At 40.7% G+C, this 15,837-nt stretch overlaps 1 protein-coding gene across 1 annotated transcript in view; it reads left to right on the top strand.

The window, feature by feature from the left end:
• Positions 1–7,480, top strand: part of GPR126 (G protein-coupled receptor 126) — a gene marked incomplete at its 5' end in the record, with an annotated part of 45,972 nt that extends 38,492 nt beyond the window's left edge. The window contains 3 exons of the mRNA XM_009573279.1: positions 235–336; positions 2,686–2,838; positions 7,264–7,480. Of these exons, the coding sequence (XP_009571574.1) occupies positions 235–336; positions 2,686–2,838; positions 7,264–7,442 (434 nt within the window). The remainder of the gene's footprint in view (positions 1–234; positions 337–2,685; positions 2,839–7,263) is intronic.
• Between the last annotated feature and the right edge of the window lie 8,357 nt (positions 7,481–15,837).

Here is a 15,837-nt window from a genome sequence, read left to right on the forward strand (position 1 = left end):
AAAAGGGGTCCTATGCTCTCTCGTTTGATATCCCAAGCACTTATATAGCAGCTAGAGGATGGGAAACCTTTAATTAATTTCCATACGTCTTAAATGAGGCATAGATGACAACAAGAAAACTTTATGATTTTCCTTTGCTTGTACTTCATAGTCTTTTGTTAGGAGATTTTAGTTAATCTATTTGTCTATTTATAAATACATGCTTCATTTGCTGTTCATTTGCTTTTGTCGCAGGTTTATTTATATTTGTATTCCATTGCGCGATGAAAGAAAACGTGCAGAAGCAATGGAGGAGACATCTCTGTTGCGGCAGATTCCGACTGGCAGACAATTCAGGTAAAAGCAATTCACAGCTCCCCTCCTTAGATGCTGCAGTAGTCCATAAAAGTTCAGGTGAACAGCTTGCTATGTTATTTTTAATGTAATACAATGTAAGCCAGAGATGTGGAAAAACAGATTAATCATAGGCTGTCTCTTCACTTCAGTACTAACAATTGCCAAGGGACTTTTCAGATATCACTTCATAGAAATTCTCGAGTCTTCTTTTTCAGTTTTCCAATGAAGGCAGCTACTAAATTTTGTGCTGCTATAAGCATGGTTTTGGAAGGCCCTTTGGACCCTGGGGGGAAAAAAAAAAAAGATCCAGAGATTCAAACTCTGTCATTCAAAAGCCAATCTTACTCCTTTTCTCCTACATTATACTGTGTTGACTGAATTGTGTGGATTGTTAGGTTGATGTAGGAGCAACTCTTAAAATGCAGATAGAAATACTCTGACACCTTTTCAAACTGTTCTGTCCTTCACCATACAATTCAGAGAGACCATTAGAGACTCAAAAACATAGAAAATTCCTTTAGCAGAAGCCTGATTAGGTTCCAGAATTGAAGTTCATCTTTATCTGCAACTCTCAGAGAGAAAGGAGAGCAGTTGGTTTGGACACTTCAAAATGCAGCACTTGGGACACTGCGTTTATAGTCTCCTGCACCTTTGGCCATCTCGGATGGCATTAGACTCCTGTGTTTATGCAACTGGATCTTGCTTTACTGTCTGATGTAATGATTTTGGACCATACAATTCCTGCTCATATGGTTCTTGCTCAATGACCAGGGTTGAAATCTACAGTTGATGTAAACTGGCATAAGCTCATTGCCTAGTAAGGTAAGCCAGTCTATCCCGGATTATAACAGTGCGCCAAATACCCTTGTGTCCGTCCTTTCTTGGCATTCAAGGTTTGTTTCAAGCTTTTAAGTTACTGCTTTGCCATCAAGACTTTTGCTTTGTCTTGCTCTGGTTTGTTTAGAGAATGCATTCTCATTGTACACTATAAAACATTTATGCTTTCACTTTGTAGTAAGAAAACCTGATTCGTGATTTCAAAGAGTTAATAGAAATTAGGAAAAGCGTATTCATTCAGATCAGGCATCCAGATTGTTTCGTATGTTCAGTTTCCATGTAGTTCATGCTGTAACTCCTGAACTGGAAAACACAGATGGATCAAATTATTTCCAGATTTTTATGCTGCTGTTGGGCAGCTTGTGGGTATGATAGAAATAAAAACCTGAAGGATTTGAGTACTTCAGCAGTATAGTTAATGTGCTATCATTACACCTGGCCATCACCACCGGCTGGTTTTATTCTCCATGAACCTGACACAATTTGCAGGCAGAACAGTGAAATATAAGCCAAATGTGAACTTGCATACCTATCTGATTGAAGTGTACTTTAGGGCATGCTATGATAAAGCAAAGAAACAAACAAGCCAAAGCCTTGCAACACTGGCATAGCTAGATCAGAGGAATAGTAACCGATACCCTATAGCAGTGATTTAGGATAAAATATTTGTCTTGATTTAAGTCAAGGCTAAAGTGTCCCATCTGTCTTGGGTTTGGACTTCTCTTCCATTTTGTGAATTTCATTGCAATACAGTGAATAATGGCAACAAGACTAAAGTGTGAAACTACCTGTACTTGCCTGCAAGCATATGATAAAAAAGTAGTTAGTTACATTTATTCTGCTGGTATTGGGACACTTGTGATGAGTTTTTCAGTGTCAATTTTCCTCAATAAGTTTATTGGTATTAGTTATTTAATTTAATTTTGGAAGTTGTTCCAGTATAAGAGCCTATTGTGTTAATGGTTCGGACAAAACTCTTCAAATGTGAACTACTGAATACGCGTTATTATTCATTGTTATTAATAGTGCACCAGTATGCTAAACCCTATAACAACAAGTGCAGATCCACTAGTATGTAGTATCTACCTCAGCAGATCAAGCCCTCAAATTATAAGACCTCTGTAAATGCTCCTATCCATCCCTTTCCCATCTATCCCTTTGAATTTCTCTGTTCAGGTGATGAAACTTTGGCATCCTTATACTGCTACAGATCTTCACTGCTCTCCTGCATCCTGGAAAGCCAGATCTTACAGTTCTGCCGTCCAGCCAAATGATTGTTAGAGTGTTAGAGCCACCAGTTTTAACTACTGTGGTAAACAGCAAAGTAAATCAAGTAGGAATAATTCTTGTGTTTCTTAAGAACCAAAGAGGCTACCTGACAGGAAAAGGATAGGCTGTTTGTTATAAACAACATTAAGAAATGCATCTGATACTTGAAGTGTTTGTAATTGAGTAAATTAGCATTTAGTACCTACAGTAATTATTTATGTAAAAATTTTCAATCATTTTTAGATTGGAGCAAAACAGCAACCAATATCATAAAGAAGAGTTCTGATAATCTTGGGAAATCCTTATCCTCTAGTTCCATCGGCTCCAATTCAACCTACTTAACATCCAAATCAAAATCTACAACGAATACATATTGCAAACGAAACAGCCATACAGGTGAGTTCTTGCACTGTAACACAGTGCATCTGTAAATAAATAGTTTCATGTTAAAGGTACAGTAGGGATTAACAAAGGTTAGTGTGAGAAAATTTTACCAATTTGTATAGTTTCAGTATTTTTAAAATATATGTTACTGTTTAATAAGAATCTTGACCTAATATACAATACATCCAATATATAATTCTGATCTGGGTATGTTCCCATACTAAACAAAGTAGGCGTGACAAAAGCAAACCTTACTTTTTTATAGCATTTTCACCTCTTTGGCTAAAAGAAGGTGAGTCTTAATATCCCATTGTAAACACAGAGTAACCAAAGCACAGGGGGATGATGTTAGTCGCCCAAGGTAACATGAAAGCTAGCAGCACATCTGGAAATAGGAATCAAGTCTTCTGAACCCAAGTCCACAGTTGATTCACATGGTCAAACTGCTTCCATTTAACTGTAAAACATTTATGGGTAAAGAGACAAATGGAGGCTACTTGGAAATTGATACTTGTGTTCCCAGAGTTTGCATTGTCTTTCCCTTCTACAAATAGCGTGCCTTATGTACTGCTTGTTTATTTAGATGTCAATGGTATATGTAGTAAAAGGCATCATCTGTATTCCACTCATGCCATAAAAATGTGCTCGTTTTAAGAACACTTTAAAGGAGCAGAAAAAGAGAGCAGCTGGAATGATTTGCAAGTCTGTTTGCTTATGTCTGAGATAATATTTCAGCAAATCACTTAAATAGTTCACATTTTTTTGTTAGTGGTTTTTGTGAACTCATGCTTTTTTCCTGTGTAAAGTCACGTAACATCACAGAATCCTCTTCTGAAACATAGTGGAAATAAAATCTGCGCACATATTTAACCCAAAGATGTGTTTACTTGCTTTAAAATATTTGTTAGAAACAATGTTTAGATATGGAATATATGATTTTACTGGAAGGAAATTTACGTTGTTTCTTAAAGTATAAATTATTTTCAGAAGTCCCCAATGTCTCGTTTATGATGGTACAGTCTCCTTTCTTGATATGTGGTATAGTTTCCAGGAAATACCTTCTTTTTTTTGTTGATGATCATGACCTGGTTCAGTTAGGCACACAATTTTTGTCTAAAAATCCCCTTTTTTAAGAATTACGTTGTTATTTTCTCACTAACCAATATTCAGTGCACCCATTAGCACGAGGGGTTGTGCATCAGGTGTTTGAAGAGTGTAAATCTTTTTTGGTTATCGAGGATATACATGAAGTACATTTGCTTTGAATACAGTAAAAAGGAGCGGTATCTTAGAAAATCGCCAGTGTACCTGAGCTTGCTCTCAGGACTGCCGCTCACAGCCGCGCTGGGAGCACGCCGCTGGCGCCTGCCTCACCAGGGTGCCCGTCCCGGCTGCCATCACACGTTTGATGTGCCACGCACCCAGCTGCCCTGAGCAAGCTGTCTTCAGCTCTCTCTCCTACGAAGTGACACTTCTGTCAGCAGTCTTCCACGAACAGCATCTATAATGTCCACCGATCACAGTGCTACTATTAATTTAATAGTCGAGGAGGAGAGCATCATGCCCTTTCCATTGCAGAGCATTCTCCGTTCTGCAGACAGAGAATCCCCATTTGTACTCGTGGCAGATCAACCTTTAGACCCTTGGTGTTGGGAGTAATGATAAAAATATGCTTAAATGTTTTGTTGGACTCAGGGCTTTTTATCAGTCTGACAATTAAAGAGACTTAGTGCTGGAGTTTTTGCAATGCGTTCTTGAAGCAAAACAATGAAACAGTTCCAGGTAAGAAGTAGAACGTTGAAAGAAACTTGCATTTAGGAACATGCTCATGTACTTTCTTCAAAAGTGGTGAGCTTAATCCCATGCATAAATTGTTTCCTAAATGGGATTGCAGTTGGTAATGTAATCATAGTTTGTAATGTGATTGTTTATTGGACATTAAGGGAATACCAGAGTTTTCTCTATATTTTTAAAATTTTAATACATTTTGCTTTGATCTCTGAAAAGACATTTTTTTGTGATACTCCAAAGGAATTTTTCCTAACGTTAGCTTTTAAAATACTGACATATCTTATCACGTGTTAAAATAATAGAAAATAACATTAAGATTCTGATTTTTAATACAGCTAAACTTCTCAGTTTGATGTCTTAGCCAAATTGCAGGCAAACAATGTAATAGCTACATGTCTTGGCAACTCTTGTTAATATGGTTATAATGTGCTCCCTGGAATTGACACAAGCATTCATGTGTTTATGGTATAGATAATGTCTTCTAAGGCCCTTTCCTCATCAGTGGTGGAGCATTACAGGTAAAGTGAGAATTGCTTTTGTTGAATGCATGGTTTGAACAGGGTGGAGGGATGCCACTTGCATGATGTCCTCACTGACACAAAGGACTGCTAATCAGAAACGCTGCTTGTTTCTCACTATTACATCTTGCGCCATTGATGCTGAATCAAAGGATAGGTGTGCTTCGGACTCCGGGTGTCTGCACTCTGCATGGGGCGTGAAGCATCTGGAAGATACCATTTTCGAAAACAGACCATGTCCTGATATTAATCCCTGTTTACAGTAGTCTGGGGAAAGGAGATTAAGTTGGAACACCCATACACAAAGCATACCTTAAAAAGCAAAACCAATCTGATTGAGTCCTAGAAAAGTTTTTAGTATTTTTAGAAGTTATTACAGGAATTTTAAGATACTGTATTTCTATTTGGTCTATGGCCGTTATGGAATTAGTCTTCTAGCCATTCCACTCACACCCAAAGTAAGTCTGAATGACAAACTATATACGCCTGAAAGCCGTGCTGTGAACTGCTGGCTGAGTGCAGAATGCACTGATTTGAACATGAGTATTGGGTGGACCCTACTGGGTGGACGAAAGCAATCACTTTGGCATCGTGTGGCCTACTGTCTACGACTACCCTATATAACACTTCTATGAATGAGAAGTTAAGATTATTTCTGCAGTGAATTTGGTGGTACAACTTTCCTTAAAGACGAAGAATTAACTTTTCATCTTTGTAATAAGATATTCGATATGTAGAAAAACTTCAAAATGTAGTACCATTGGCTAATAAATGCATACATTTGAAAGGCACACATTTGAAAGTACCCAGCAGTTTGCCGTTGGACATGGAGTTATTTGCTGCGATTCATGGACATTCTTGCGTGCTTTGAAAAAATCATTCTGATATGCCTGAACATGCCAGTTTCTTTCCTCATGAGTACAACTGTTTTGATTTCTCACTCTGCAATCTATTTCTCCTTCATGCAACACTTTATACTTTTTTATGGCTTGATACCATGACTTCTGCAGGGGCGGGTTACTTTTCTGTTTATATTTAATTAGTGGTTTATTTCTATAAGGAATAAGTTTTGTATGAAATCATAGTTTAAATAATATGAAAAATTGTTAAATGATCCTTTACCAAGGAATTTTTGAAGGTGATTTCACCAAGCTCTAGTAAACAGCCATCAAAAATGTCACTCGTAGAAAACATTGCTTCACAGGATGCTCCCTCTTACTGTCGGCTTGCGATGGTCCAAACCTTGCCTGACTTAAAAGAATTAATTCCAGCTTTATTCACTACAATGGAAGAGATAAGAGAGCTCATTAGGGCAATGTACTTGAGAAAATGAGATACAGGCTCTCTCCTCCTCATTGCTCACTACATGAGCTCTACCTACTGACCGTTCTCCGAACAGCAACACTGTTAGCTGCTGAAGGAGACTTTCCCAGCCCGGCTGGGAAGTGCCTTGCTCCTTTTTCTCTTCAGCTCCACCCTTGGCTTATAGCACGTGAACTCTAAAGGGATGCCAGTTTTCTGCATCTTTTCCTCCCCACAGTTGTTCAGTCTGTGGCCTCCACATTATGGAAAAGACAAAGTGATGCTAGGCAAGCGCAAAGTTTAGGCCAGTTTTGGCTCTGGTTACCTGATTTAAGATGCAAGTCATCTTCTGCTACATGCTGCGCAGAATACGTTATTTCTGTGCATAGCTTAAGACCTCCACTGTTGAAATAATTAAATCCATTTACTGTCATTTTCCACTACTTTATTTTATGAAGATATTTACCAGATGTTACGGAGGTCACCCCTTTTCCAGTGCTGTCAAAATGTTTTTAGTTTGAAAGATTCAAAGCATCAAAAGTGAATTAATATATTAAGGGGTCATAGGAGTCAGTTACACTTTAGGTAAAATAATAGGGGGATAATTTCAAGAGAGACCTGGGAAGCCTGCCCACAAAACCAGGCGTCTGAAAAGAATTTAGAAGAAGCAATGCCAAGCCAAAAAGTTGTTTGCTGGCTTTTAGGGAAGTAATTTCATTCAGCAGTAGTGGCAATTGAAGGCATACATATGTGGGAGTGACACACCTCTTAAACTATGAGTTTGCTTAAGAAGCCCTAACTTCTTGTTACTTTTTCCTCTTCCTAGAGAATGTTTTTCTTGACAAGCCATCTTCAAAATTTGCCCAGGAGGATGGAGACCAGACGTCAATCATCCCTGTCCACCAGGTTATTGACAAGGTCAAGGGATACTGCAATCCTCACTCCGACAACTTCTATAAAAATATCATGATGTCCGACACATTTAGTCACAGCACAAAGTTCTAACCGGGCTTCTGAATTTTTTGAACCAAAGGAAGACAAAAGTCTGCCTGGAATTGAGAATACTGGATGTCATAGAATGTGACCTGTTTAGTGATTTTTTCCCAGTTTATAATGTTCTTCTGTTAACAGCTTCCACTCGAGGACCAATTTCTCTACCTTTTTACTGTTGTGGAAAAAGACAATTTTCCACCATGGTATTGAGCTGTTTTTAAATGTGTGCCAGCCAACACGATGCCTGGACAGCTAATTGTAATCCTGTGTAAATATTTTTTAAGACTGAAGAGCCACAAGCCTAACTCTAAATTATGTAGTCCAAACAGAAGCAAGTCTTGACTCCTGGAGAAAATAGCAGACATGTCACGCAGTACAGGCAAGCTCTTATTGAACAGTTTACTGATGGTCTTTTTCTTTTGAAGAATATGGATTTCCCCTATGACACTTGTTAGATTCTTGCTTCTTGACTGTCTAGTGCCATCTGTTCTTTATTTGTAAGTGAGTAAAACTCTAACACCGGTGTTAAAGGGTTATTTTAAACCGTTTTTGACTGAACAGACCTGATCATGCAAATCTTGCTTACCAAAGCAGTACGTGCTGTAAATTCAGGCTATTTTGTATCCATGTGCATAGAGACACACTTGTTACATAGATATGCTGGCTGAGAAGGGCGTGCAGGTTGCTAGTAACTCTTGCAAATTTTAAGCTCATTGATATGTATGGAAACAGACAGTTGTACGTATCATTTGCATCTGTGCAGAACATGTACACAGGTAAATCCAAAGTTTACACAAGGTCATGTTTCAACATTTATTGATTGGTATGTATGAAATGCAGCATCTCCCATCGCAATTCTAGGTTTAATGTTCTTTTTCACTAAACAAAATAGAAGACATTCAACTATGTATAGATATATAAATATATACCTAGATCTCTCTCCACACATATTTTTATAATAATGCACAGTAAATATGACCGAGGAAGCCACAATGTGTACCACAGACAATCTAAGAACAATGAACGGTGCTAAAACTTAAGTATTTAAACACAAGATGAATACTTTGTAAGCCCATGGGTTCATTTGTCAGTTTCTGTACTTCAGATATACTGTATGTATAGACACCTCCATCAGATGGCATTGCAACATTAGAATAACCTGGAATACATTTACCAGTAATAAATAAATAACATCTTTCCGGGCACATAACGTTATCAGTATCAGTATCAGTATCCCCCTCCTGCGCCCGGTTGGTTGACTCGACTGAGGTGGTTGGAGGCACAGAGTTTAAACAGCGTTCAGGCAACATGAGGGAATTTTGCATTGCTATTCTGTGTGCATAATGACACCGAGTTGTGTGTGTGTGAAGAGAAAAGAGCACAAAATGCTTACTTGTTTTAATCTCTATAAATGTGTGACACATTAGCATGCGGCCATGACTGCCAAAAGTGCATCTCTCCTCATGAAGCACGTCTCGCCCCGTGACAGGTTTTGTAAAAATTGTAACTGCACGTGTCACTGAAGGCATGGGCCAAAACGTCACAGGTATTTTCAAATAGTGTTTTCAGAGGAGAATGTCTCCTAATGGAAATTCTCATTTTTAAAAAGGCTTTTTTTTTTTACCACAATATTTTTAGCCAAATATTAAATTAATTGTATTCAGAAGGTGACCAGAAAGTTGTGCTGTGAGATTTTTCAGTTGCCAAGCAGGTGGATGTTCAGTGATTAGGGATGAGGATTTGTGCCTTTCTCTGCTCTCTGCACGCGCTTCTGCGTGCAGAGATCATTTAATGCTGTGACCGCACAAATGGCGTATTTTCCCTGGCTGCAAACACCTGGCGGGAGGAGGATGTCCTGACGGTATTCCGTCCAGAAACACTGCTGGCGCTACACAGACCTTAACGAAACCTCAGTCTCGTAACTGCAAATACTGGTATGAATGAAAGTCAACCCGATTTTAATTACACTTAAAATGTAATTATTAACAGGCGTGAGTGTTGTCAGATATCTTTAATAAGGGAAATAATTTAGGGAGAGATTATGTACAAGCATTTACTGAACTTATATTTTATCATCCCACTTGCTTAACTACTGTAGATAATAGTGTTCACATAGCAGCTTACTGTGAGATTTCTACCTGACTAAGGTGTTCAGAAGTGAAGAGAAGGAAAACTAAACATTCCTGAAAAAATGAGGAATCAATAAAACATAACAGATCAGTAAAAGATAAATAAAAAGCAAACACAGTATCCTGACTGAAGCTGATGATCAGTTTAATGTACAGCTACCTATATTTTTGCTGATTTAAGATTTTTTTCTCTTTTTTACTACCATGTAGTAATCTTAAACTGTGTCAGTTAGATGCTCTTGGATGCTCTCAATTCTACAATGTAAAGCTTCTATTTTGTAGTTGACATGCTGTAACCTCCCTTGTATATATTTATTTATTTGTGAGGTTAAATATGTCAAATATATTTAGCTCTATAATGACTGTTCTTTTTACTTTAAAACTAAGCTTCTGCTTCATCATAGAAGAAGAGGGAAAAAATAATTTCTTACATATGTTTTTTCCAAACACCTTGTGAAACAATTTACTGTAGTTGTACCTTTTACAAGTATGAGGAAACATGTCAGTGTGATTTGTAATACTAGTCAGTGGAATATAGTGTAACAGGTTTGAAGATGGACTAAAGTGGAAAGAAACATTTTCAAGTAAACATTCTTGATGTTAGTTTTCCAAATAATTAAAGTCTTTTAATATGGTTGATTTTTTTTTCTTTTTGAGTGTTTAATGGCAAAAATTACTCAGTGGAATTCTGGAAAATAATCTTGTGTTTATTAAGTATGCGAGACAGGTACATGCCTAGCCAAAATGTCGGAAATAAATGTGCAAGACTAACTCCATTTCATCAGAGGAACACATTTTGCGGAATATGCTTGTCCCTTTTGAGATTTACTTAATGCCACATCCAGTGAATGATCTGAAAGTTATGCAAGTTCATTTATTTATGGTAGCAGTCATGTCATAGAAATGAAAGGAAAATCAAGGCAACAGACAATATGCTGGGATGATCTTTTAGAAGTAATACAAATGAATAATCTAGAACTCAGGAGTTATTTCTATTCACATATATGTTTCTTTCCAGCTGAATGTAATCTCTCATTATCAATAACTTGATTTAACTTGTAATCATACTTTGAGTGATGACTGTTGAAATATTATAGTCAGCCAATCACTTGATTAATACACACTAATATATAAGCATTAAATGTAACACACTAATGGCCTACCTTTAAATGTTTACCTCTAAAGAACACGGAAGCCTGCTGAAATGTGTCAGATCTGCTCCCCTGTATTTAAGTCATCATAGAAAGTGCACAGAATGTGGAGATTTAGGAGTAATGTTTTTAGAAAACAATCAAAACCAACCCCATGTGATAAGTGGCATTTCTTAATGCGGGTGCTGAGTGTGCCTGTGGATAGTCTGTCCGTGGATGTCTGTGGACAGTGAACACTACCCTTGAGCTTTATGCCTTGAACGGTGCAGGAGGACCCTCTGAGGGAAGGAGCCCAGGTTTTTTTTCCAAGTAGGATCTTAGCAGATGCCAAACTTGTAAGGAGTGATTTGCAGCATTTGGGGGTGGATTTATTTTTCTCCTCGTTTCATCACTTTTTAAATATCAAGAACAATTTTATTTTAATCCTCTACTGTTAACAGCTTCCTACTGTAACCCATTGAGTTACATAAAATGCCACTTCAGTTTATTACTTTTGAAAGGCACATCGAGTAACCACAGGGACAGCCACCAAGTTACAGGGCAGCAGTGTGTCATTCATAGAGCCCTTATAAAAAGTTATTATGCATTTACTATATATAAAGACGTAAAACCATATACGGGTCAGCAAATTAGGCAAAGGGCTTAGAAGTTAAAGTCAGGGGAACCAATCATGCAAACCAGTCTGTGGAGCAGCCGTTTCATGCCCAGTGCTCCAGCTGCTGCTGTCCTAAGGAGGCTTTCCCCTTCACCCTCCGCTTAGCCAGTCTTTGGCTACTCGTTCCATTTAATTTTCAGAGCTCGTGGCCCCATCGTGGCACTCCCATCCTCAGGACAATCATTTGCTGCAGTGCTAGGGAAAGGGAAAGGGAAAAAGAAAGAAAAGGAAACTGAAAGGGAAAGAAGGGGAAGAGAAAGGGTAGTTGCCAAGGCCTGCTCTGCATCTTCTTACACTTTCCACATGATTTCTTGCCCCTTCCCCAGGATATGTCACCCTGACCGGTGATGGAGGCAGGCCATTGGAGTAGGTGGAAAACACCACCATGGCTATTTGTGCACCTGTCAATTAAAACTAGTATTTTTGACCTTCAAGATCTGCCATGGTTCTTCAAGGCAACAACTCCAGTATTTCCATGCTTAGAGGCTAACCTAGCAATAATATCTCTGTAGTTCAGGCAGAACGTAATGCCCCTCATGATGAGAAATCAGTCTGATAAGGTTCAAGCACCACACCAGAAATAGCTAAATAAATCTCATGGAAACCTTTTCTAGAAAGATAGCCCTTCCTCAGGTATGTCTGCTCGCTCAAACCCAATGCTGCTATTGGTCTTAGATTAAGCCCAGATATAGTACTCATGAAGTGTGTGTGTTGTGGTGATGTCCGTATGGATTGTATAACCACAGCCACTTGACAGCAGTTTGAATGACATGGTTTTCTCAAGGTGTGTTGAATGACCTACTCTACAAAATAAATGCCAGCTTGAATCTTCAGCATGTACCAGATAGCCTAAACTGGGCACTTTGTATTGAGACTATTCTAGTAAATAGTAAAAAGCGGAGCTTTAGATAGACAAGAATTCTGAAAAATCCTGACTGTATTCCATATGTGAAGTGTACGAGAAAGAGCGAATGCTGGTAACTCTGCTCTGGTGTTTCCCTGCACTGCCAGGTTTTTCTCACCCTGGAAGCCCACCAAAGCAAGGGAAGAAGAGGGCTGTGGTAGGGGAGCGCATCCTGCTCTGCCCGATGGGCGGAGGGCTCCTGCTGTCTGTGTCGTGCTGCATTTCACAGCACGTCAGTTCCAAGTGCAGTAAATGCAATAATATTACACATTTACAAAATTCCACTCCGGTTTTCTTTTCCACTCGCCTGGCACGACTGCTCGTGCTTTTCCAGCAGAGGGCAGTGGCATATTGCTGGTTGTAAAGCTGTTAAGTGAAAAATGCAACAAGATTCTTCCACGTGAAAGCACCGGCGCAGAGATAAGTAGGAGAGTTCATATCAGGTTTGTCTATTATTTAGCAATCTGTTACATCACCGGATAAAGCAAACACTCTGCGCTCGGGGAAGTGAGGGGAGAGAGCTGTCTGCCTGCATTTGGGCATATTTAGTGGAAAGAGGAATACCGAGTCTCTCTGTATTTTCTCTTGCTGGTTGCTACATTTTCTCCTTTTTTGCTCTGAGGGGATGCAATGGAATTAGCAACTGCTACGCTGCTGTCAGCTGAGCAAGCAGAACCAGCTCACCATTTCAGGCTTGCACACTAGCTTATTCCAGTACTGGACAAATGATTTGATCTGCTGGGCTGCCATCCTGTGACTCAGAAATTCACTGTATGCATAATTATCCAGGGAGGAAACAAAAACTAACAGCCCTCTGTTGACAGTGGCACACAGGCCCACACCTACCTACCTCTTTTTCCCTCAACAGCAAAGGGACAGAGCTGCACCCTCTGCTCCACATACTCCTTCCCCACGGCACGTATACCAGCTCAGCTCAAGCAAGGAGTGCTCAGCTGTACAGCTGCCCCCAAGGTCATGGGGCAGGACTGACCAGAAAGCTGCTCTGTTGGAAAATGGCACCGTGTTGAAATTAAAATGTCTCCTCTGCAATTCTGGCACGATCTTCAGGGAAAAAATTCTGAAAGAGTTTGAATACCCCCCATCTGCGCTTGTCCCAGGAGTCTCACTGGCATGTCCCTCTCACCCCACCTGCACCAGCACCAAGCTGGCACCAAGCTAAGGGGAGAGGGGTGGTCTGGGGCAGATGGGGCGAGGAAGGCAGGGAAGGACATGACCTGCTGTAGCCTCTCCTGCTTTTTTTGGAGAGAGCCCGTAGGCGTGGCTGCCCTGGCCATGGGAAAAAGGGCAGTGGGAAGGGAGGCCCAGCAACAGTCAGGACTTGGTGTACAGTGGGGCAAAGACTAGTATGACAGACATCATGACACTGTCACTTCTCCAAAACACTTGTGGTGTTGGTGTTGTACAAGTTCAGAGTCATGGCACAGCTGAGTTACTGGCACATCGCCTCTCAGTGAACTTCCACAAGCACGGCTCTGCACAAGGCAGGAGCCAGCGCGCGTTCCCTGCCATTTCTCTGTGCTCCCTACAACCAACGCTCACTTCCCAGGAAAGTGGACGTGCCAGCATGCCTCTCGCTCTGGCTGCAAATGTCTCGTTGCTCAGACACGGTCATTTTCTAGAATTTCCCAAGGTACAGGGTGAGCTGGGCATTATGCAGATGCTCACAACACTACCCAGATCACGGAGCTAAAATCGACAGATTCGGACAGCGAGGGTGCTCAAGAAAGAAGGGCGAGCATGGGAAATCAGCTCTTACAAAGCTTTGCAGGGGCACTGGAGGACAGGGGCTGAAATACTGTGGTTTCCCATGCAGAGTGCAACTCAAAGAGCTCTCACAGGAGTTTTGTGTGTGTTTTTGCAACAACTCAGTGTGGGATGGGCCAGGCTGAGCTCTGCAGGGAGAGCAGCTCAGGGAGATGCAGCTCTAGCAGCCTAGCTGGACCCCAACCCATGGATGGTTTCTTCACCGTTTCTTTGGTGTAGCCTAGAGACAGTGGTAACTGTGGAGCAAGATTTGAAGCAGTCAGGCTAATGCCTCTTGCAGGTTAGCAGGATGTATTTAGGCAGACTGGGCCTTAAAATGGTCATCCAAACCAGCCCCCACCCCCCTGGTCTGGTTAGGTGGCAGCTCTTACCAGAGATGAGGAACTTACATTTATGTTAGCTACATTAGATGGAAGAGAAGCTGGTGTCAAGCCTGCCAGTTCCTAGTAGGTGACTCTAAGGATTAGACTGTGGAGGTACTTCACTGGGTTTTCAAAGAAAAGGTGAGCCTGTTCAAGCCCCACACCGCACACCTCCAGATCTTTGTACCAGCTTCAGATAGAGGCACGGTGAAGTAAGTCTGTCGTGGTACTTCTGAGGTGGCTGGGCAGAACTGAGAGAAAAGCCGAATGCCCGTTTCATTACAGAAAAGATGAAAAAACCAGCATAGGCAGAAGCAGCCTGTCTCTGAGCGTGTGACTGTCAGATACTGTTGCTGGGTAACAGCCAGCTGACTTAAACGCATCCTGCTCTTTTATTCTCATTGATTTTTAATGCCTCCTAAAGATGGGTCTTTTTCGCCTTGCCTGTTGTTTTCACCCAAACTGATGTGTGCTCTGGTTCAGCAAATAAGCAATCCTCTGACCATATTTTATCCTACCAGAGGCTCTATATGATGTTTCCTACGTTCAAGCAAAGAGATCCTCTCACTGCAATCAGACTGGACATCAGTTGGAGACTAGTGTAAGCATAGTCTATAAATTGCCTCCCAAACAAGGCAAAGGTGAAAGATATGTCCTAGTGAAGCACCTGAAGACTTTCAGGACAAAGGAGACCCTCTATCACTGGAGGTGTCTAAGAACAGGCTGAACCTGGGCTTCCTAAAACCACTTATGTGGGTGCCACCATCAACACCAACAGCAGTATCAGATGGCACACAGAGACAACCTCCTGCCCTGTGATCCTCTTTAATTTCATGTAACTATTTTTACTAACACAGTACACTGCATAAGGAGGAAGATGTTGCCACTATAAATTCTCTGCTATAATTACCACTATAAACTCCACTGCTTGGTAGAGTGCCATGGGACAAAGCCCTGGAGGGAAGAGGGCCCCAAGAAAGCTGGTTAATATTCAAGGATCACCTCCTCCAAGCTCAGGAGAGATGCATCCTAACAAAGAGGAAATCGGGCAAAAATGCCCAATGGAGGCCTACATGGATGAACAAGGAGCTCCTGGACACAAACACAAAAAGGAAGCTTACAGAGGGTGGAAGCAAGGACAGGTAGCCTGGGAGGAATACAGAGAAATTGTCCAAGTGGCCAGGGATCGTTAGGAAAGCTAAAGCCCTGATAGAATTAAATCTGGCCAGGGACGTCAAGGGCAACAAGAAAAGCTTCTATAGGTACGTCGGGGATAAAGGGAAGAGGAGGGAAAATGTGGGCCCTCTTCGGAATGAAACGGGAGACCTGGTTACCCATGATATGGAGAAGGCTGAGGTATTCAATGACTTTTTTGCCTCAGTCTTCACCAGCAAGTGCTCAAGCCTCACCGCCCAAGCTGC

This window comes from Fulmarus glacialis, unplaced genomic scaffold, assembly GCF_000690835.1.
Source record: "Fulmarus glacialis isolate BGI_N327 unplaced genomic scaffold, ASM69083v1 scaffold1302, whole genome shotgun sequence".
NCBI classification, from domain to species: domain Eukaryota; kingdom Metazoa; phylum Chordata; class Aves; order Procellariiformes; family Procellariidae; genus Fulmarus; species Fulmarus glacialis.